Consider the following 22,653-nt stretch of genomic DNA (forward strand, 5'->3'; position numbering starts at 1 on the left):
GGTTTAGGAGTCCTGTCCCCCAGCAGCACCTGCCTGGACATGAACTGGTTCAGAGTAAACGTGCAACACACCCAAAGTGTCCTTTGAAAGTCCCCCAGAGGACATTCAAAACCTCTTCGAGAACCCTTTTGTGCTTTTATTAAAAAGGGGAATAATGGGGATGGTTGATGCTGTTTCTAAGGTCTTGAGTTTTTATTAAACTTTTTATTAAAGCAAAAAAAGCAACCAGTTAATTTTGTCTGTTTGTCTGTTGTTGGTTTAGTTTTGTATTTTGTGTGGGCTGGTGTTTTGTTTTTTTGGACTGTGGCTCTGAAATGAGAAGTCTGGTGGTTTTTTTCCTTGTAGCAATATCAGAACCAGTTATTTCAACAAACAGAAGATGTGGATGGGAAAACAGAAATCATCATCAAGGTAAGCTGGGGATGCCTCGTATTTCACAAAGAGTCTTTTGTTCTTTGTTTTACTCCATTTAAAGATGTGGAGCTTTTTATTGATGCTGCAGAAGTCAGTGTTGTGCATCCGGCCTTGCCTTCTGGCCATGACCGCAGCTCTTATTAACACGCTGTTTGAGCAGAGTGTGTCCCCTCCTGATCCTTCTTCATCGTCTGGCCATGTTAATCCATCTGCGGCCCCTGGGGGCTGCGGCCGTCACCAGCTCCCACAGGGATGAAACTTCTTCCTTTTTGTCCTGGTTTTTAAAACTGCAGGATCCCCTCTGGCTTTGGGAACGGGAGTAAGAGTTGAGTTAGTTCAGGACCCAGGATTTAAGGCCTGCAGCTGTCTGTGGTATTCAACAGTCTTCCTGGGAGCTCCAGCTACAACTGCACGCACTCTGTGTTTTCAACATTTTCCAAGACTGTTCGGGTTCTGAAAAGCCTCAATCAGGTATCCCCTTGGGACAGGCTTTGCAAGGCCCCTTTTTGGTGGCTCTACATCAGGAATATAAATATAGTTCAGTCACACCAACCATTAATTGTAGGGACACTGGTGAGACGTGAGCAGAGGGTGTTAATCAGGGCGCTCTCAGATTGGTTGTGCTCAAAGAGAGAAGGAGCTGCTGGAACTGAAGACGCTGGTGACACTTTCACAGCCGAGAAACGCGTCCTGTCAGGGCCTCGCGCCGCTGCTCCGACGTGCTAATGATTTGTCAGTAATTTAATGAGCTGGAAACAGAGTGCTCTGTGAAGTGCTGATTTTTGTGATAGTTCAATGATATTTCCACCTAAATATACAGGTTATGTTAATTGATGTCACTGATACAAGATTAAAGCGATAGACACAAAAACATCCTTTAAAAGCAAGGTGTGATTTTCTATCCATGTATCCTCTCTCGCCTTACTCCGAGGTTCAAGTCCTCGCTCCTGTTGTACCCTTCTTAATTGTACCCCTGTCCTCTCTTTCCCTGTTGGACACGGAGCGGTGCTGACTGCAGAGGGGCCGGCCTGCTCAGCCTGTAGGAGCTGATCCCTCTTTCCTCTCAAAAAGCAACCAAATGTGCCTTTAAAACTTTAAATTGGAGATAAACTCCGAGCTTGAGTCTCGCTGGCCCGTGCGCAGCCTGCACAATGCGGTTTGAACACGCCAGCCCTGCAGTAACCTGGTGTCTCTGGGGTGCTGTGGGCAGATTTTCATGACCACTCAGTGTCTCAGCCATGGTTTTGAGAGTTTTGTTGCCCACCAGAGAGAGAAACTAAGGTATATTTCATTTTCTGTGGTGGTGTTATCTCTGACGTGGTCGCTTTGCTGTCCGTTTTCACAGCAGTCTTGTGTCAACTGTGGCCGTGAGGCAACAAACGAGTGCACAGGATGCCATAAAGTCAACTACTGCTCCACGTTCTGCCAGCGCAAGGTATGAGCTTGTTTGTGGGTTGCAGATTCAGTTGTGGGGAGAGGGCTGGGGCTGTGTGACCTGTGAAGAGCCAGACGGCTCTGCCTGCTGGGCCTCAGCACAGCCAGAGGAACGGGCAGCAGAACTTGCTGTGCGGTGCAGGCAGCCGGAGCACGTTTGCTTGTGCAGCTGCAGCTTTCCAAGGGCCCGTTCCCCTCACGGCCTTCCCGTCTGCTCTTCCCTGGCAGGACTGGAAGGACCACCAGCACATCTGCGGCCAGTCGGCCGCGGTGACGGTGCAAGCCGACGAGGTGCACGTTGGGGACAGCGTCATAGAGAAAGTCACCGTCTGAGCACAGCTACCTCTTCAGCTGTTCACCACCAGCGTGGGGCGGCCGGCTGGATCGGCAACCCGGCGTGAGCGGTCTGTCTGTTACAAACCACACTCTTCGCACGAGCAAACTCATTTTTGAAAGAGTTTTTTTTGATACTGTGACAGCATTTGCCTACTCCTCATCCTCTTCCAAAACTCTGAATAGCACAGAGATTGTGAAAACCTCATCTGGAAGAAACAAGCCCCTCCTAAGTGCGGCCTGGCAGCTGGGAGCCACCCGCGGCTTCACCGTTTCCAGACTGGAACCTCCACCATGTGGATTACAGCGCCCTCATCATCTCTCTTGAGATGGATCTAAAGCAGGTGATGCAAAGAGATTTGCCAGTGTTTCCTTTTCCCTGTGCCTCCCTACCTCTTGTTTGAAAAAAGAAATGAACCTTCCTTTGGTTTATTTAATTGCCTTGGTGAAGTCAATGCAAGTTCTTAGTTTGCCATCAGAAGAACTTTTTTGGTTTTTTTCCCTGTGTTCCCTCTGTGTTGGGCAAATTTGGAACACACTGGGGCTTCTGCACTTGAATAGAAGTGAGAAATAACATGTTGTTAAATAAAATGCGGTGAAAGCATGAGCGTGCCCAGCGGTGCTCTTTGATTCCCACAGCAGCGCTTTAACGTGCTCATAAATGCAGGAAGCGGCTGCCGGGAGTGGGGGCAGCTACAGCGCAGCTGCGCTTACACGCGCGCGGCGTTCCAGGCGTGGTTACACGTGCACGCGGTGTTCCAGGCGTGGTTACATGTGCACGCGGTGTTCCAGGCGTGGTTACACGCGCGTGTTGCTATAGCTGCGGTTACACGCGCGTGTTGCTATAGCTGCGGTTACACGCGCGTGTTGCTATAGCTGCGGTTACACGCGCGTGTTGCTATAGCTGCGGTTACACACACTTGTCGACCAAACCCAAAGTAAGAGAACATTAGCAGAGCTGTCCTGTCATTGCCATTTAGTAGTTACTAATTAAAGAGGTGGTAAGCATTAGGAAGTTACTTGCTTCATTGACTGCAAGAAAATTATTTAATTATTAATGTTCTTCTTTAATAATTTAGGCTAATCGATGTCTTTACTGGTGTTTGAAGATTAGTGGCTCAGTAGGTCAATGTCTCGGTGGACATGCACACCTTTCCGCTGGGGTTTTTCGCCTTGGCTGTAACAGCAGTGAGGGGTGACTTGTCTTGTCTGGTTCTTGACTCCAGTTTCACATTGGTGGGTGAGGAGGATTGTCGTTCAGATTACACTCCAAGAGGAGTCACATCTGAATCACAGGGACCCCACCCAAAATCATAAATGCTGTCAAAAGGAGAAAATGCTATTCAGAATTGCAGAAAAGTAATAATAGAGAAAAACGTGATGAGTATACTGAAGTCTTATACTGGGGGTTTCTGACAAGTCCGTTCCCTTCTCTGTGAATCTGAAAGGTCTCGTTACATGATGCTCCTTGTGTTAGGGGGAGGTGGAAGCTGATTCATCATCTCCTGTGGCCGCACGCTGAGATCTCTTGAGAAGTGCCCGTTGTTGGGGTTGCAGCAGCAGCTGCTGAGGAGCAGCAGTTGGGACCTTTCCAGAACAGTGTCCAGCACCAGTCGGTGGCAGGTGATGGGTGTTGCTCTCTGGCTCTTCAGTGGAAAAGTAAAAGCTGCATGAGGAGCTGAGCTGAGCCGAGCCACTGGGGACTCGAGCTTTGCCAGGTCTCTGCCTCTGGGGTGACGGCAGCAAGTTACACGCAGAGTCCTCCCCTGTCATTAAACAGTTTGTGTATGGCATAGCTGACCCTGGTTACTGTCTGAATTTTGGCTTTAATGCACCTTTTAAGGGAAAAAAAAAATCAGAAGAGGGGCAACTTTCCTAAATTACAAAAAGGTACTTATGACTCCCCTGTAATTAAAGGCCTCAGGGAGCTTCCTGTCAGAGCCCCGGTGTCTGGGGCAGCTGCGCCCCAACACAGCGGCCAACTATAGAACTGAAAAATGGACAATATCATCACTGTGGCAATCTGGTATGTTTATTTGTTGGCGATAAATTGTTTGAGCAATTGTTATTCTTAGTCAAGGAAAAGCTTAAGACCTCCCTGCGGTACTTTTTTGTTTGTTTGTTTCTAAGCAAACAACTCACTCCTTAGAAAGCAACAACCCCATACAAAGATCATTACTCAGACAATTGCTGTTTTGTGCAATAAGCATTTTCTTCCCTACAGCATTTGCTGCTCCATCAGCTGCCCTTGGTGTCATTGCACTCAGGTTTACAAGATGATATACAGGATTTTTTTGTGCAGGCTGGAAGTGGTTCCTGGCAGGAATCATAGGGCTTGGTAAGGAATTCTGGAGAATGAGCAATCGCATTGTTGTGCCTTTAAACAGGTGAACCTGCAATTACTCCTAGACAGCTGTGTGCACCCTTACAAGGACGTTGAGCCTCTCATCCCTGGCAGCCGAGCGTGTTCTGTGCCCCTGCAGCCTGAGTGCGACCTGTCACTGTTCCCAGGCAGGGAGAACACAATTAGCGAGGCAGGAGCACTGGTTTGCGAGCTGGTAACGAGTGAGGCGCCTGCCGGCTCTCGTCAGCCAGAGTCGCCGCGTGCGCAAGGGACGAGCGATACCGACCTTTCCAAAGGGCTGGGAGCCGGCATCCTTCCGCTGCCGTCGCCGCTCCTGCCGTCCTCCCAACAAAGACAGGAGACCTTAGGCAGAAATAGATCTTTAATGAACTATACAAAAAAGAGCCTGTCGTTCCTTCTCCCCAGCCGTGCTGCTGGGCTCAGCAGAAGAGGTGCAAGACTTTGCGGAAGAAGTTCCTGAACTCGGTGTTGAAAACGGTATAAATGATGGGGTTGAGAGCACTGTTGACGTAACCCAGCCAAGTGACAGTGCTGGTGACTTGAGAGGGAATGGTGCAGGACTTGCAGAGAGCCCTGGTGATGTGGACCACAAAGAAAGGTGTCCAGCAGAAGAGGAAAGCACCTGCCAGAGGGATAGGAAAGAGAAAGTGACGTGAATGTTAAAAAGGCTTAAATTTACCAAGTGCAGCCTGGGCCAAACATGAACAGAGACAGCTCAGAGTGCCTGGGGAAAGGCAGCAGATGTGCTGACAGGTAGAGCTGGGCTTACGCCCAGACAAAATATTCAGGACATCATTCTCATCCTAAATGTTGATGAAGAAAAGTCTAATTTATGTATTAGCTTTAGATTTACATTTAAGATATGAGGAACCACAGGTTTACCTTGAAGAAAAGGTTGGATTGTAAACACTGTCCATCTGTGGCTGTTGGCACGGCTCTCGCTCATCTCATCTGGGACTGAGATGTTCTCTGGATAAACATCCTCTCTCAAGGAGAGATGGTATGGCTGGTCTTAGGCCACTACCAGGCTGTTCCACAGGAACAAGGTGACCGTGCATGTTAAACCTTGAGCCCATGCAAGACGGGGAGGACGGAGGACCAAAGACATGGCACTGAGGAGGTGGGACATGAAGGAGGTGGCTTTTATCTCACCTCCATCTCCTCCAGCAAGGAGAAGTGTGGCTCAGACACACCCTGCCAGCCTGAACCCCACTGCAGGACAACGCAGCGTCTCCCAGCCTTCCCCAGCCATCACCGCCTCTACTCACCGACGACAACAGGCAGCACCCGCATGGCCTTCCGCTCCCGGCCATTGATCTTGGCCCGTTTCCGACCGTGTCCTGGGGGTGGGTACTTGAGGTGGGGATAGGAGACAGTCGGGATGCCATTGTTCATCACATAGTCCCCAGGGTGGCTGGAGCGGGCGTAAGGGCCGCACTCCTCCGGCTCCAGTCCCGTCTGCTCTCTCTCAATAAAGGTTGAGGGGTGATAGAGCTTCCTGTTGGCCCCGTAGATGCTCCCCCTTAGCTTGGCCTTCCTGGCTTCTTCCCAGCGCTTGAGTCCTTGGAACATGGCGCAGTAGAGCACCAGCATGACGGGGCAAGGGATGAAGAAGGAGCAGATGGAGGAGTACACGATGTAGTTGTCATCCTCCAGCTGACACAAGCTGGGGTCCCGGTTTGGGACGTTGTTGAGGCCAAATATGACAGGGGATGCTACAGCAAAGGCGAATATCCAGGTGGTAGATATAAGGATCAGCTGCCGTAGGTCGATTTGCCGCCGGTTGTAGTTCAGTGGGATTGAAACAGCGATAAACCTGTCAATACAGGGCACAGGTGAGCCAGGCCCAGTGTACTGTTGTCGCCACTCGTAAGGTAAGCGAGTGGTCCCAAATCTGCTTGCCACTCTCCTTCCCCCCGTTAATTCACTTACATAGCCCAGGCCTGGGCTCAACCAGTCCCCCCTCAGAGGAGCACCCAGAGGGGCAGCTCTGCCTCGACACACAACTCTGCTCTCAGCTGGGCCACCACAAGGGTGCTGGTGGGACACAAAGCTGGCGATGGGGACCAGAGGTGTGTATGGAAGCAGCTCGATGCCAGGACACAGCACTCGCTCCTCTGGCGTGAGGAGGAGGAAGGCGCTTACCGATCCACGCTGATCGCACAGAGGTTGAAGATGGAGGCCGTGCACAGCATCACGTCCATGGTCATCAGGGCATCGCACAGCACCGTGCTGAGGGACCACACGCCTCCCTGGAACTGAAAAGATCCCCAGGGTCAGCAGACGACCAGCAGACCCCCCACAAAAACTCCACAGTCATCAAATTTGCCACCCCGACGTCTGCCCAGCAATGCGGGGTTAAGTGCTTGCTGCACAGGGAGCAGGGAGAGGATCTTCAACAAGTCACAGAGCATAAAGCTCCTCTTCCATTTTTCATGTCCAAACTGCTCCAGCGTCCTGTTTGCAGGTAATGTGAATAGTTCCTGTGCCTTACACAACTGTTTCATTGTGTCACGCTGAGCACAAGGCCACCCACTCAAGCCTGTGCTCAAGCTAGTCGGATATCATCTCTTGTCTTCTCTGCAACTGCAGCACCCAGGGCAGAGCAAAGTGCTGCCAGCGAGAGGACGTGACCAGACGTGAGTTATTAGTCCATATTACTTGCAAGCGTTGGCTCTGCTGTACAAAAGATACCAGTTAAAAAAATCTACACTGCTGCATCCTAAAGAATCCTCAGAAAAAAACCAAACCAAACAACAAACAAACAAAAGCTCTGCTCAAGCTGAGCCCCTCCAGCCAGGCTTAGCAGTCGGGAGGCAGAAGGGCTCCCTCATCCGCCTCTATCAAACTCACAAAAGCTCTGTCTTCCCACACCACCGCATGTGGCCAGCAACACTGATTACGAATTAAGTTCTTCTCAAACCCACTCAGCTCCAGGCACAACAAACAGAGCTGCTTGGTCTGTGGTGACGATGTCTTGGGCCTGAGTGCTGTCTCTGTAGGGAGCAGGGCACCAAGTGGTAGTGCAGCAGGAACATGGGGGGTTCTCTGGCAAGAAATAAGAAAAGCAGGGCAAGAAATGGTGCGCTCTCCCAGGGGACGGGGCTGAGCAATCTGAAGATCCTTTTTTGAAAAGTGTTTCTTTTTCTCCCCAGAATGGAGAGCGTATTTCGCTTGGCAGGCAGAGCCTCCTCCCCGGAGGTTCAGGCAAACCCTGGTTTAGAGGTGCTGTTCTCCTGAGCATCGCTCCATTTCATCCCCACTATGGCTGAAACAGGAGCTAAAGGTATACATATAAATAGGTATATAGAATTATATGTAGTAGACATATATTATACTAATTGGATATATATTTTATATTGCTGTAGTAAAAGATATATAATATAGTAAACATTTATAGATATCGTTCATATACGGGGGCTTTAAAATGTTTTTCTATAATATATATCAACACAATATATAACATACATCATATATAATTTATCGATATATATTATATGTTATATATGTAAAATATGTATGTATAAATTAGATTTAAAGTCATTATATTTATTATTAAATCTAGATAATAGAAATATAAAATGCCCCTTGGACTTTGCAGCTCTGCAAGGATTCATATTGGGCAGTAACCATGTCAGGCACAGGATTATGGTTAGTGGAGCCATTCAAGCCAAAGGAGACTCTGAAGAAACTGTCTGGCCATTTTTATATAGGAATCTCCTTGCGAGGGAGCGCAGACCCCGGGGAGGGCTGCGTTCAGACCTGAGCGCTGCACCCAGCCTGTTCTCCAGCACAGAGCAGCCGCCACAAACCAAACTGAGGAGCTGAATCAGAAAAAAAACCCTCAAATTTTTGCCAAGCTCACTGGGATCCTGACAAGTTCAGCTCAGATGATGAGTGAGGCAGTTTGATTGTGGGCTACAGTTTTCAAAAGCTGTTTGTGATTTGGGGGAACTAATTAATTCTAAAAAGGACAAGAGCTCTCGGGCTGCGGCACCTTCAGAGGACACAGCCTGTGCTGTGAGGTTCAGGTTGGGCACCTAGAAAAAGCTACAAACTCTTCCCTTTCCCCACCAACTCCCAGTGCTCAGGCTTTGGGGAAAGCGCTGGGAGAGGACTTGCCGTTATACCACATTTCTCACCTGCCACCTTAGCAAAATGTGCCAGGAGCCTCCCTGACGGGTGAGTGACTTTGGCTTGGAGGCATAGCTGGCTTTGCTGGGTCATGTGGTAAGCGGTACCTAATTACAGGAGGTCACAGATTAGCCCGTCAAGGTACAGGGTGTGAAGCTTTGGGGATCATTAACGGCTCAGGCCGCCTTTAAGAAATGCTCCAGCACAACTCCACTTCCTTTGGCTATTTTGTGTTCACTGCTCTTTCCTGAGGCCCCTGTTTTTCTCCAGCGATGCAGGATCCACAGTGCTGGCGCTGAGCAGACGCATCGTGTTGCACAGCAAAGCAGACACTACAGGCGAGCTGTCTCCCTTAACAAAATGGAACAAAGCTGCAAATAGAACCCCGCTAGCCAGCCTACCTGCTATGGCTTTCCTAGGGCCGTGGCTGTGCTCTGCACGGCTCTGCCAAGAATATAGTCTAAGCCTTAAATAAGTGAGTTGGACATATTAACCACCACACTTGAAACCTCCAGGCATCGCCTCCTGGAAGATGGAAAACTCTGTGTGTGTGCCGGGGGGTCGCACTCTGCCCTGAGCTCAGCGTGTCGTGGGAGACAAGGAGTGTTTATAGGGTGGTGATAATGATCGCCGCTCGGGACGCAAGCCAGACCCCTTTCAAAGCGATATTCCAGGTGCAGACTGGCTGCTTGTTCAGCCACCAAAGCTGGTAACACCAGGAAATTCACATGCAGCCACTGTGGTCTCTTACAAGATACCAATATCTCACTACAAACGGCACTGAGGTTCTGGAGCAACCCTTATGTGCAGGGCAGGAACAACTCCAGCTGCTGCTTACGAAGAACAGAAAGAGGCTATGGAAAAGTGATCCTTCAGTCTGTGGTGGTGAAGGCACCTGAAAAAAGATACCCAGACAACAGCAGCCTGCAAGTGAACTGGGAAATGTCCAGCTGAACGTCCAAACCAGCACCCGCGTGCCCTCGGCAAGGCCGTGGCTCAAGCACTGATCCTGAGAGCCCAGGCCAATCAGAAGAGTAATAATCCTTGCAAGCGGGCAAAGCCCAGCATCAGAGTCAAAGAATTGTCCAAACGCCCACAACAAGCTGACTCTGGGCCCTTTCTCATGGCCCGTGACGACTGCTGCATTCTCTGGAAGATACAATGCAAGGGGAAAGAGAGGGAGTGGGACACAAGACAAAGGTGGCCTCATGTCCGCCCTAATGTCCTTTCTTGATTTAAATCATTGAAGTCAAGGCTTTTCAGAAATGAGGAGCAAGTCTGACCATCCACCTAAAACATTGTAAGGGCACAAGACGCAAAAACGCCTCCCTCCCATTACTGGTGACTGCAAAGAAAATCCTCGGCGCTGGTTTCTAATTGCTGGCCTGTGTCACCTCCCCAGTGCTTTGTGCAGAGACTGTGTGGCTCAGATACCAGCCAGGCCTAGAACAACATCTATTTCCACTAAAGCTATATGATTCCAGGAAAGACTCATCTTGAACGCTGCTGCTGAAAGGATGACATGCATTCACAGAGAGCCATGGAAAATTCGGAGAGGTCTGGCCTCTCATCAGAAGAGCTGCATCACAGGCACACAGACATGAGATGCTGCAAAGAAAAAGTGGTCTTTTGATACCAGTGGTACACAGGCATCCTGGAAGTTTTATGCAGAACTGCATCACCCTCACCAAGAAAACAGGTTGTGTCATTAGCACTGGCTGCTCGGTCGCTCTGAGAGTGCACGAGGCAGAGCGCTTGCCTGGAAAAACTCATCTTCCCTGACCTGTAGAAGGAACTGGGTGGACGTGCGGATCTCCTAAACCATTTCCTCTTCTTCGTAATCAATTACAGAGATCTCAGTGGCAAAGATGTTTACATAACTGCCTCCCAGCTCCTGCCAGCAGCCGCCGGATCAGACCTGTTCACAGCTCAGGCCCCCGCTGTGGATTAAGGAGCGAGCTGACAGGGGGAGTCTGCAGAGCGGGGCAGCTGGGAGGTACGACCTACAGCACAGTCCCCAGAGTGGAAGGTGCTCAGCCTGGCGACTGCCCTAATGCTGGCAATGCTTCCAGTTAATGAGGACTGTATAAAACTGCTGCTGCAGCTCCTGTCATCAGAGTCTTTGGGTAAAGGAAGCCCTTACACACAAAAATAAGCCTTTGTAGCCATGCAACTCCCTCACTGCAATTTCTAGTGGGCAAAGCCACTGTGAGGCTAAAGATACCTACAATATCTCCACAGCACCATGTAGCTCTGCCTTCTCGTGTCCTCACCGCCTCAGGGGAGCAATAACCCCTGTTTTCAGTGCTGTTGGTGCTCCAGGCAGACTCTGGTATCTTTTCCTGGCCTCTGTTCACACAAAAGCAGAGCTTTGCCCCTGGGGAACGATGGTGGAGCCCTGGGAGCTTCCCATCATCCCTGCCTTACTGGCACTGGACTGATTGCCAGGAGAGCACTTCACTCTCATCAGACAGACAGGACCGCTGCAGAAGAGCAGCCTGTCTTCCTCATGATTTTTACCTCTCCCTGTCGTGCTGCTGAGACTTCAGATTCCCGAGCAAGTTGGAAGATAACAGTTCTTTGTTCCCTGTTTGAACAAGTTCGGTGGAAAGTGCTGGACACATCTGCACCAGCACGCTATGATTTGCGCCAGGACTGCATGTGTACATACCAACACCTTTGTGTAGCGGCTAACAACTCAAATGGCAAACAGCACTAATCCACCTCCTTCCAAACCAGCACTCCAGACAGAATGAGGAATGAGCAGGGAACAGAAGTTCGCCTGCCCTTCTTTGAAGGTGGTACATTTCTGCAAAGGAGGAGCTGGCTGTAAACACGGCCCTGGCAGGAGTTCACTTCATGTCCATACTGGGGAGCTGTTCCATTTGGAAATGGATGCTTTCAACCAGTGAAAAGCTGATGTTTCTTCCCTTCCCATCTTGGTTACATCAGGTTGTGGAGGATCAGGACTGAGAAATGAAAGCAACATTTGGAGTTGTGAAAGGCCAGCTTCATTACATCAGTTTTAACACTCTCATTAAGTCCCCAAGCGTTAACTTGAGCTGCTGAGGTAGATAAACTAATGCAGAAAGAGATACAGCCTGAAGAACTCCCAACAATGCAGTCAAGACTGCAGTGATTGTGAAATGGTGCAGAAAAGAAACGGTTGTGACCACACACACCGTGTTCCCTTTGTCTAGCACCTGCTTCCAGCAACCCTCCAACAGTTCAGCTGTGGCAAAAAGTTGGGCTGGCTCTGTCAGAAGTACAAAAGGAGACTGTGTGTCAACAAATGCTGCCGACACATCGGAATAAGCTTTCTTAACAACTAGAAACAACGGTCAAGATCAAGGCCTCTCCCGCTGTGCTCAGGCTTCTGTGAACAGCAGCAAGGCGTAATCCACACCTCACAGGGAGGAATCCCAACCGCACTGAAGCGCGTGGGAGATCTGTTGTTCTGTGGTGATGTCAGATATCACCTCCAAAGTTTAAATCCCTCCAGCTGTCTTCTAAAGCCGTGACTGGGAGGGATGTTTCCAGAAACCGAACGCAAGAAGCCATCTCACAGGAAAACAAGCACAAAGACGACTGAGCTGCTCCTGCTGAATGAAGTGGTCACAGTATATTGTTCTGCTCCTGCTAAACAAGAAGCAAAAAAAATGACTTAGCTGGTTTTTAAGTTTTCCAGTAAGCCTTCAAAGTCCATCTTTACTCTGTCAGGAGCTCTACTGAAGTTGAAAAATACCCAACTAAACAAAAAAACCCCACACCAAGAATAAAGGTTGAACTGAACGTGCAGGACTGTGCATGCCACATTTTCAATGGCTGAATTCAGTGGTACAGAATGCAAGTTGAAATCAAGCAAAACAGCAGCAGTCGCTATACACTGCGCTCCCCCAGCTGAGCGTCTGATTCCAATCTACAGTTGTCACTTTTGCCTCCAAGAAAATAACATTTAAAAAAATCTGTCCCCTGGCACTGACTCAATGGCTACTCTGACTTTTCCTTAGCATATTCAGAACTAAATGAGCTGCAAATTCTGCATCAAATACAGGAGATTATTAAAAAAGAACATGGGCCCTGTGGGCTCTGAGCCCACAGAAACTCGCAGGCACGGAGCGGGTATGGCTGTGGCACAGGCAGCAGCTGCTGCCCTGCAGCCTCCTGCCCCTCTCTCCCTACCTGCACAGCACCTTCCACACCGTCTGTGCGCAACTGCTGAGCAGGACAGTACAGGTCCCGGTGCACGCTCGTTTTAGGGGTCTCCTACACCTGGGAATGCCTGCCTTGTCACAGGAGCTGCTCAAGTTGGAAGGAAAGACAATTCTGTTGTAAGACACCTTCACTCCCTGTTGTTTAATACCCTGGATGCAGAGACATGGGTGAATTACACCACGTAACGGATGTTTATGAACAACTATGAAGTGAACACATGAAATATCATCATAGCAAAGGCACAAGCTGGACAGCACAGGTTCCTAAAGCTCATACAAAGCTGAACGCCCATTCATTGAGCATCCAGATCTTGTGGGATGTGTGTGAAACCCAAGGAAACCCCCACACCTTCATGGCCAGTTGAAGGGAGATTCAGAGGTACCCCAGAGTGTGTTACTAGCATTTTACATATGCCAGCAAAACTCAGGCCTGCGGACTAGAGGAAAACACACTCGTGTGTGTGTGTCTGCCCACAGAATCAGGAACTGGAGACACAGAGAGACAACGGAAAAGCAAGGGAAAGAAAGGGAATTCCAATTAGGAAGAAGTAGCTGAGAAGAATCATGAAGAGAGAGGCTTTCTAACTACCAAAAGTGAGTTAATGAGGGAAAAGCAAAACCACTAAAAACAAAGAGCATGGGGGGATCCTGTCAGTGTGGTGGAAAGGGAGAGGGGAATCTAGTGCTCCTGTTCTTCACGGGTCCCCAGCTGAACGTGTCCCTCCAGGATACCTGTGTCTCCAGAGAGGTCACAATGTCCTGCAAAATCCTGGGACGAGGTAGAGAGGCTAAAAGCATCCTAAGCTCTAATCTGCAGCCTTCCTTGCTTAAGAAAGCACAGACCCACCCCAGGCAGGTGCTGAGCAGCAGCCCTGGCATGGGAGGGAAGGGGAGATGAGAAGGCCGGAGCACTGCTGGTGTGCTCGTGTGTGAGCCGTCGGGGACGGGAACAGCGGTTGGAGTCAGCCCCCTTTGCTCCCTGAGGAAGCACTTGGGCCACCACCTTGCAAATCATGTGGCTGTCACAAAACACAAGGTTCATCTGACACCCCCAGTCCCCAAACTGCAGCTTGCTGGGGCTGCTCAGTGCACACAAGGCTGCAGCCCAGCCCTCCCCACATCTGGAAAGAAGAGGACTCTTCTCCCAGCTCCTGCAAGGGCGGGTGCAGAACAGCTGCTGGTTTGGTCCAGGGTTGTTTTCAACCACACGAGCAGGGAAGGAGCCACTGGCTGGTTCTAATGGTCAGGCTCCAGCGAGGCTCCTCACCCCGGGCCAACAATTCCCTCCACAACCACATTATCAATCCCCGTTTATCTCCCTGTTACAGAGAGCCAGAGGGAGATGCAAAACCACTTGAGCGCAGCAGCTCCTGTTTCTTTTTCCTTCAGCTGTCACGGTCTTGCAGGTGAACAGGTTTTGGAGGTGAACAAAAAGCCTGAGCCAGTCTCCCAAGGTGTCTCTCTCTCCACGGGCACCCCACGCACAGGGTCAGGCCTCTGCAAACCACAGAACCTGCCATGGGGAGCCCTGCAGCGAGCCAGCTAAAGCCACCTGCATGTAGGGTGACCAAATCCCATCCAGCTCCCTAGAAAGACAGCTTCCCGTGCTGGATGTGGAAGCGCGTATCCTGGCTAAGATCTCCCTTATCACCAAAACCTGCTCACCTGAAGCCAGCACAGTATCTGTCCCTTCCGAACCATTTGCTCTTGGCAGCCTGGGATGTCTGCAAGGCGAGGGCTCCCCAGAGATGCGGTCCCGGCCCGGGGCAGACGTCCCGCCGCATCTCCGCTACGTGCGTTTGCTGCGTTTCCCCTCGGTGCGCTTGCAGGTCGGGAATCTCCCGGCAGAATCGGGGACCCACGGCCCTGCCCGAGCCGGCCGCCGCCGCTGGGCGATGCGGGCAGCCGCGGTGCCCGGCGAAACTCGGTCTCTTGCCGGTCCCACCCCGCAGCCCTGTAACTTTAAGGATCCCCGGGCAGAAAACCCACAACCCGCAGACTCCGAGCAGCCTCACCTCGGAGTAGACATAGAGGGGCAGGACCAGGAGAGCGAGCAGCAGGTCGGCGACGGCGAGGCTGACGATGAAGTAGTTGGTGGTGGTTTTCAGCGCCCGCTCCGTGCAGACACTGAGGCAAACCAGCCCGTTGCCGCCCACGATGAGCAGGATGAGGACGATGCCCAGCACCAGGGCGGCGATGTTGTGGCCGCCCGGCGGTGGCAGCGCGGTGCCGTTGGCGGGCGCGGCCCCGGCGCTGCCGTTCCCCAAGGCGCCGCCGTTCCCCAAGGCGCCGCCGTCCCCCATGGCGCCGCGGCGCTGCCCCGGCAGCCCGGGGCATGGGAGCTCCCTGGCCGCGGGCTCCCGGCTCGGCTCCCGCCGCCGCCAGCCGTGCTCGGCCCCGCGGCGACGCTCCGGCCGCCGGCCGGCCCCAAACTTTCGGCGGAGCGGGGAGGAGCCTCCGCCGCCCGCCCGCCCGGAGGCAGCTCCACCCGGCTCCGGCCCCCGCCGCTCCAACTGGGTCACCAAGCGGCTTAGGGGGCGGTGGCGGGGGGGTGACACAGGCTCCCAGTGCCCCGGCCCCGCCGAGCCCCGGGGAACGGCCGCCGCGGGGACCCCGACCCGAGGTGAGAGCGAGTGGTGGCGGCTCGGCCAGCCCTGGAGAGCCCCCCGTGGGGATGCTCTGTGGGCCCGAGCTCCCCCCGTGGCCGCGGTGAGGGCTGTCGGTGCGGGGCTTTACCGAAAAAAACCGGGGATTAACGCCTTTCCCTTCACTGCCCAATTTAACCCAGCCCCACCTCCAGTGGACGAGTCTCCTTCTCCCGGGACTGGGCTTCGTGCTGCCTCTGGAGCAGAAGAGCAGCTGTGCACTGACACAGCTAAAATTCCCCCTTTGATTAGCCACCTTCTTCCAGGTACACCAACAATCGGTTGGGATTCTGGATCCCACGTTCTCCACCCCGAAGCAGCTATCTGTGGCTCTGTGACCTGGGAGCACTTGTAGATGTGGGGAGAAATAGTAAATATCACGTATCTTAAGTTTAGGTCTAGCTGCAGCCTCACATGGCATTCTCTTGAGCAATGCAAGAGGAAAGACTGGGTGAAATTATTACAGGTTATGTGAATAACTGGAAAATTGTATTCCAAGTCCTATGCAGAATCTGGTAATATTTAGTGTGAATATAACTGCCCTGAGTGAGGGTCCAGAGAGTCACTAATTAAATTTGAGGATACTGTCAAGACAGGAGAGGCTGTGAACATTTTGGAGTACAGAGTAAGAATTCAAAATGGTTGTGAGAAGTTGGAGACATTGCCTGGGAATCACAGGATGCATTTCAAAGGGGATTTTGCGTCTGTGCTGTGTTTGGGCAGGAATAATCGGGTGCAGCAATGCAGGATTGAGGAAGCAAGCGGATAGGCAGCAGGTGTAGGAGTAAAGGTGGTGGAGCAGGTCACAAGCTGAACATGGGGACTAGGATGTTTTACTGTGGAAAATCAGAGGAAAGGAAAAAAGGAAATGCTCTGCTGGGATAATGTGGTTTGTGAGGTACCTGTGCACCTGCAGCCTCAGCCTGCTGTTTATGGGAGGCAGCAGGAAGAGAAGGCATAGCAGGAAAGCATCATTTACACTACATGGGGGGGGAACTACCCTATTGGCAGCTTTTTATAAGACAAGCGGCTTCTCAGAGCTGTTTATAGGCTCCAGCTATCAGAGTTTCATCTAATCTATTAAGAGACTTGGAGAATAAATCCTCTCTCTAACCCCCACCCTTGTTCCCCCAGTTCCTTACTCTTTTTTGGAAAAGGACGCGATTAGCCCTCAGCATGCACAGCACAGAAAGCCAGAGCCCTGTCGTCAGCCAGGGGGACACAGCCAGGTCCAGGTACCATCCTTCCCTGGCGTGGATTAACAGCACTTGATCCACACAGTCTGTTTCACCCAGCTGCCTCGGACTCCACAATTTCATATGTGAGTAGGAGAAAATTACCTTGCTCTAAGCACTTCACTGGCAATCTGGATTGCCAAATATTCTGTCCAGAGCTGTGGCTTCTAAGTTGTTTCTAAACCTAGCAAGACTGCATCCTTTTAATAGCTACTGAATTGTATGCCCCCCCCTCTCCTATCCCAAAGGTACTTTTGTCATCCTCATGTTTATCCCAATACCCATGGATTTGTCTGGTCATCTCCTATTTCCAGCTGACCCAGCTTTGACATGCACTTAAATCACAGTGCAAAGACAAAGCTCAGTCCTACATAGCACAGGAAGGACAATTCCATCTGCTCTGAATGGGAGCAGCTCTTCCTCCAAAGCTGGCTCTTGCAGCCAGCAGCGCTGGAGTGGGAGCTCAGGTGCCTTCGGCTCTGCCCGTGCTTCTGCATTCCTCAGGACCAGGCTGGTAGGACCCCGGTGGGCTCACGCGTGCTGCACAGCCAGCAGGTCAAGAAGGGCTCATTTGGTAACACCTCGTCCTGTGAAGTTCAGACAAGGACCATACATGTTATCCAGTGCGGCAAACCGGGACTAAACCCCACCAGTGGTTTTTAAGCCTTTATGTCTTGACAGTATGAGTTTGCTCAGTGGTTTCGCAGCTTTCCTGGTCTGGTGGTTGGTCCCTAAAGCCAAGCTGCTGGCTCACTTGCTGCTGTTACAGCCTTCACCCAGCGAGGAGCTGGGACAGACGAACTGCTCTTACTAGAGCCCTTTTAATCCAGGAAGTCAACTCAAATTAGCCAAAGGAGGCCCTGAAGTGCATTATTGAAACTGCACTGAAACCCTGTGTGGACAGAATAGCCTGAATTTATTTATGTTTAAATACCTGAGCAGCAAAGAGAGCAGGATGGGATTGTGACTGTAGGCCTTCTGCCTTCCCACAGGGATTAATGCCGTTTATCTAATCCACTTTAACAGTTAATTTATATTCATTATCTTGATTTTCCCAGTGGGTTAGTGCAGAATGACTCTTAACTCTCAGTGTGGAAACCCTTATTCCAGACCAACAACGCCTTAATCCTAAACTAGTTTAATCCTGGAGTGGATTAAACTAATGTGAAAAAAAGTTTTTGACTTCCAAAAAGAAGCAGCCAAGCAAAGCACTAATCAGGACAGCTCTTGCAGACTCACAGGCTGCAGTAATCCCTGCTCACTGGCACTGCCACCCGCAGCTGCTCTTTTTGTCAGAAAACAAAGTTGTATTCTGTCCTAAATAGGTGCTGTGAAGGACACAAGGTATGAACAGCAGCAGCTTTGCCAGCACGGACACCCCAGCGTTGCGTAAGACTGATCCCCCGGCTGCTCCATCAAGGACATTCCTGTCCATACACCAGGGACAGAGTCCCTGTATATACCTAGGTTAGTGCTTGTCAGATGGGACTCTGGTACCCAGTACCTCTTCTGACCTCTGCCTTTCCTTCTGTGCCACACATCTGTGGCCACAGCCCGCGGCACGCAAAGACTTTGCTGGGGAGCGCAATGTCACTGTCACTGCCCTCCAGCCACCTCCACGCTCCGCTGCTGAGACCAGCTCAGGGCAGCACCCATGCCTTGTGCAAACCAACAAAACAGTGGGAGATTTGCCTTTTTGGTGTGTTTTGGAGTGCGTTTTGAGAAGAAACTCAGGAAAGCGAGCAGCGCAGTTGGCTTTCAGCAGGGCTTTGCTTGTTGGAGGGGGCAGCGGTGGAGCTGGTCCCCAGCAGCCAGGCAAGGAGCCGGGAGGAGCCCCAGAGACTCCCAGGATGAGTTAATGGAGGGTTTGGTTGCAAACCAGTCCAAAGGATCAGGAAAGTCGCAAAGTGAAACATCTGCCAGAGTCTCCCAAAAGACGTGGAACTTTTATCAGTGTGGTTTTTCACACCCGAGGCACTGATTATTTTAAAAAGGAGAACAGAATTACCTGGCAAAGTTTCAGCACAGATGTGCCTAAACTCAACCGCTGAATAGTACCCTGATAGCTGGGCAACAGATCACCTGGGCTATCTTCAGGTTCAGAACAAAGGGAGGAAAATAAAGAGCTTTTAAGGCCAATCCTGTTCCTTTTATTTGACATATTTAGCTGAGCAATTCTCTGTGAAAGTGTCATCTGCAGCAAAGCTGTCCTGCTTTACAATCTGCTTGTAATACATTTCCCAGAAAAGAGTCAGGGCAGCATCCTGCCTTGCAGGTTAACCTTTGCGGGAGAGGGACGGGGATGGCACAGCTCTCTTGGCTTTCCAGGCTCTCTGAGTCTCCCTCTAATAAGGTGCAGGGATTTCTGTATGCACTGAATAGATCTTTTGACATTTAACATTCTGGCAAGTTAGGATAAATCCATGTAAGATGTGAAAACGCATGCATTTTTAATGGTGATTAGCTGTGAGGATGAAACTACAGATAAAATGGCTGCATTTTGTGCCTCTGTTAGCTTAGAATCAAAGCTAGATGTTTTTGTGGATGCCTGATTTCAGACTAAGCCACATAATTGATCTCACACAGGGGTAACCTCGTGAGATACCAGGGTTTGTGTCATAGGGCAGATCAAATTAATATACTTCAAGAGCCCCTGCTGATTTTAAAACATCTGTGAGCTTATTAGAGTCACTTTACGCAGGAAGGATTTAACCATGTAGTTCCTAGTACCATCTGACCTCAATAACCTCCCGTACCATCACTGCATGGGTCACAGGCTCCTCGAAGGTCAGCTGCACCTAGACAGCTCCTGCAGGACTGGACACCATTGCTGGGCATGTGTGCTGGATGAGATGGTCCTTCCCCAGCCTTCTCAGCCTCTCTTGACCCTTCTGCACTTTGCCGTCTCAAAGGCACGGGCCTCAAAGAGAGCGGTGCAGAGACTGTAGGAGCTTTTTGTTTCTTTAGGATGTGCATTTTGGCCACGTGTCTCCATGGAGAAGAGCAGCCTCAGCAGATCCAGAATTGCTGCTGTAACACAGCTGGGGTCTGGACTATGGCCAAGCTGGCAAGGAATTTTACCTTGTTGCCCTGGATAAACAGCAACCTCAAAGGCTGGATGGGCTTTTCTGGTCCCAGGTAGGAGCACCAATGTCCACATGACACTGTAGCAGCATTTATCCAGCCTGCTCTTGCAGGTCTCCAGAGATGGAGTCTGCATGCATCCACACTGCAGCTCCAGGCAGAATGCCTTTTCTGATCTTCTGTATCAGTTTCTTTGAAGTATGAATGGCAATGTCTTCCCTTCAAATCTCAGAATGACCCCTAGGGCTCGCTGTGCTGATTTTGAGTCTGCGTGCACCCGTCTTGTGGTGTGGGGTCAGGATATCTGGCTTTATGATGAAACCCTCTCTTTCAAAATACAGTTTCTTCTCTCTTTTTCTCCAACACAGAAAAAGGCCGGGCTCATGTGCTCTCCTTAAATATTGCCGAATTTGGGACTAATAAATTTAGCATAGTTATAAGATGCATTTCACACCGCTGGTTTGGTGACCCCTCCCTCCCTGTGTAAAGAGGAGCATAAAGACCTTCCTCTGTGCCACTCTCAGCTTTAACGCCTTTGGGCTGGCTCAGCTTGTGTGCAGTAGCCGTCAGGTGCCCTTTAATTCAGAGCCTTGGTGTTGAAGCAGGGATGGCCCCTCTGTTTCATAACCTTCGCTCACCCCCACGCACGAGGGTGTCTCCAGCCGGCAGCGTGGCTGCTGTGAATAGCCATCGCCCCCGTGGCAATGGATTTACTTAAGGCAGCTCACCACGGGTTTCTCCACGCAGCACAGCACTTGCTGTCAGGCCTGAGCACACGTGGCTGACACAAAGATCCTGGTGGCTTTACACCTGGCGGTGTCCCCAGGCCCTGCATGTCCTGTGTGGCGCCCAGGCTCACAGAGCCCTCTCCTCCTGCCCTTCCCCAGGAGCACTGAGACATGGCCGCAGCGCTCCTTTGCGTTACCCGTTTGCAGCATTTTGCTCTATATGCTGTAAACATGGTGGAATGTCCCATAAATGAAGAGGTAAGTCACTGGCAGCTGGCAGCAAGGATCAGTTCAGCAAGGAGCAGGGATCGGACCGGGCAGTCATTTCCTTTGTCATTCTTAGAGTCAATGACCAGGAGCTTTTCTCTGCAGTGGTGCTGCACAGAGATGATGGGTTAGATTACAGTGATTAATGGATGATTTAATCACGCTTTGTGCTTGCTGGCTGCAGGCAAGGGGAATCTCCGCTCCGGCTTTGAACACTCACACAAATGGAGAATGGGAAAAGCAAGGTGGAAACTCACAAAGCTCCATTTAGCTGATATTGCTAAGCAGTACTTTTTATCACTCCTGTTTCCAGAATGTCTCCTGATGAGAATTTAATGTTAATTCTGGTTAAAGAAGAATCAGTTGTTGTTTCAGGACTGGGGATTTGATTTGGGCTCAAGTTTATTCAGGCATACATTTCAGCTTGCAAAAGCTTTTGCGTTTCCTGGCACGATCCTGAATTTCCTCATCAGGAGCCCCAGGAGCTGCGTTTAAGCTCAAGCCTGTGGGTGTCACCTACGTTATCTTGCACCAGTGTTGGGCACGGCCACGCGCTTTTCTACCCCATCCCCTTTCCACTCTCTGCCACGTTTTTTTTCTAAGTAATTAAATCATGTTGTTTCATGTTCTTCCAGTCCCCAGGGGCTTTTGCTGCCCTGTCGCTCACTCTCTGCTGCCATCATGGGGCCTCTCCCTCATTGCGGCCTCTCCTGTGTGCCCGTCTAGAGCCCCTTGGATTCCCACAGCAAACTGAGTTTCCCGAGGAGCCTGGGGGCGTTTCAGACCCAAGGAGCATTGGCAAAGGTAGTGCTGAGCCTTCCTGCGCACCAGCCGGTGGGCTATTCCTCAAAGGGAAGGAGGACGGGGCAAATCAGGTCCTTCCCAGCCCGCTAGGGACGATGACACCCTCTGCTTCTCCAAAAAAAAAGAGATGGGTAGACGAGAAGACATGTAATATAGCCCCTATTTCTCCAGTTGGAAGTGAAGATTTATTTATAATGATTAATCCTTCCAAGTTACTTCATACAACATAAAGAAGGGGAGAAAGGGCATCATCCTATTTTCTCCCTCCATTTCGATGTCACCTTTAGTAGTGGTATTTGATAGCAAGCAGCTCCAAACCCCAGCAAAGGCAGGGAATACAGACAGGATGTTTTCTGCCCATATATAAGTATACTTCTCTGTGAAGCTGTGATACAGCCTGTTCTCAGCAGACCTTTCCCATACATGGCTGTGAAACCAAAGCTTGAAAGGTGATGTCCCGTCATGCAAAAGTCCGCCCTTGTCCTACTGATCAGACAAGGTTTGCCCTAAAACGTGGCATGTTGTTTAGCCAAACCGCAGGTGCACGCTCACCGACTCTTCCTGGCAAACAAAGTCTAAGCCAGAGTTAAAAAGGAAGAACAGAAGATTAAGATCCTATAAAAAGGTAATTAAAGCCAGGAGGAGAGATAATGACAATCATAATGAATCACTTGGTACAGGGATGTTTGCCCAACAAATTACTGTCGTTAGAGACAGAAGCAGGAATTATTACCCATCAGCAGAAATAAGGTCCCTCCAACTGCTGCGAATGACATGGTCTGCTTTAGAGAGTAATTAAAAGGACATTCCAGCCTGGATGCATTATTTGCTGTTAATCATGATTACCCATATTCATATCTTTACCCAAATAATTGCCTCTGATAAGGGCGCAGATTTATAGGGGCGCATGGAGAGGAGCGGGCCAGCAGTGCATCGCAGCCGAGAGACAGCAGCGAGCCGGGACTGAGCACGCCTTGGTGAGTACGGCTGTGCCGG

The 22,653-nt window shown here is 50.6% G+C and overlaps 2 protein-coding genes across 4 annotated transcripts in view; one reads left to right on the forward strand and one right to left on the reverse strand.

Moving 5' to 3' along the window:
- DEAF1 (DEAF1 transcription factor) overlaps positions 1-7,790 on the forward strand; it is a 21,829-nt gene extending 14,039 nt beyond the window's left edge. For 2 of the 3 annotated variants that reach the window (XM_080345698.1, XM_080345700.1), the window contains exons 11-13: positions 346-411; positions 1,760-1,849; positions 2,077-2,740. In XM_080345698.1, coding sequence (XP_080201824.1) covers positions 346-411; positions 1,760-1,849; positions 2,077-2,181 — 261 coding nt within the window. In that variant the 3' untranslated portion in view covers positions 2,182-2,740. Of the gene's footprint in view, positions 1-345; positions 412-1,759; positions 1,850-2,076; positions 2,741-7,701 lie in introns of those variants that run through there. The other variant, XR_013922203.1, reaches the window with a different exon arrangement.
- DRD4 (dopamine receptor D4) lies at positions 4,966-15,197 on the reverse strand (the record flags this gene model as incomplete). The annotated part of the gene is made up of 4 exons (XM_080345331.1): positions 4,966-5,168; positions 5,815-6,362; positions 6,692-6,804; positions 14,910-15,197. The coding sequence occupies 4 exons, from the start codon at positions 15,195-15,197 to the stop codon at positions 4,966-4,968; spliced, it is 1,152 nt and encodes a 383-aa protein (XP_080201457.1).
- Positions 15,198-22,653: the final 7,456 nt, after the last annotated feature.

Source organism: Nesoenas mayeri (genome assembly GCF_963082525.1).
Source record: "Nesoenas mayeri genome assembly, chromosome: 5".
NCBI classification, from domain to species: domain Eukaryota; kingdom Metazoa; phylum Chordata; class Aves; order Columbiformes; family Columbidae; genus Nesoenas; species Nesoenas mayeri.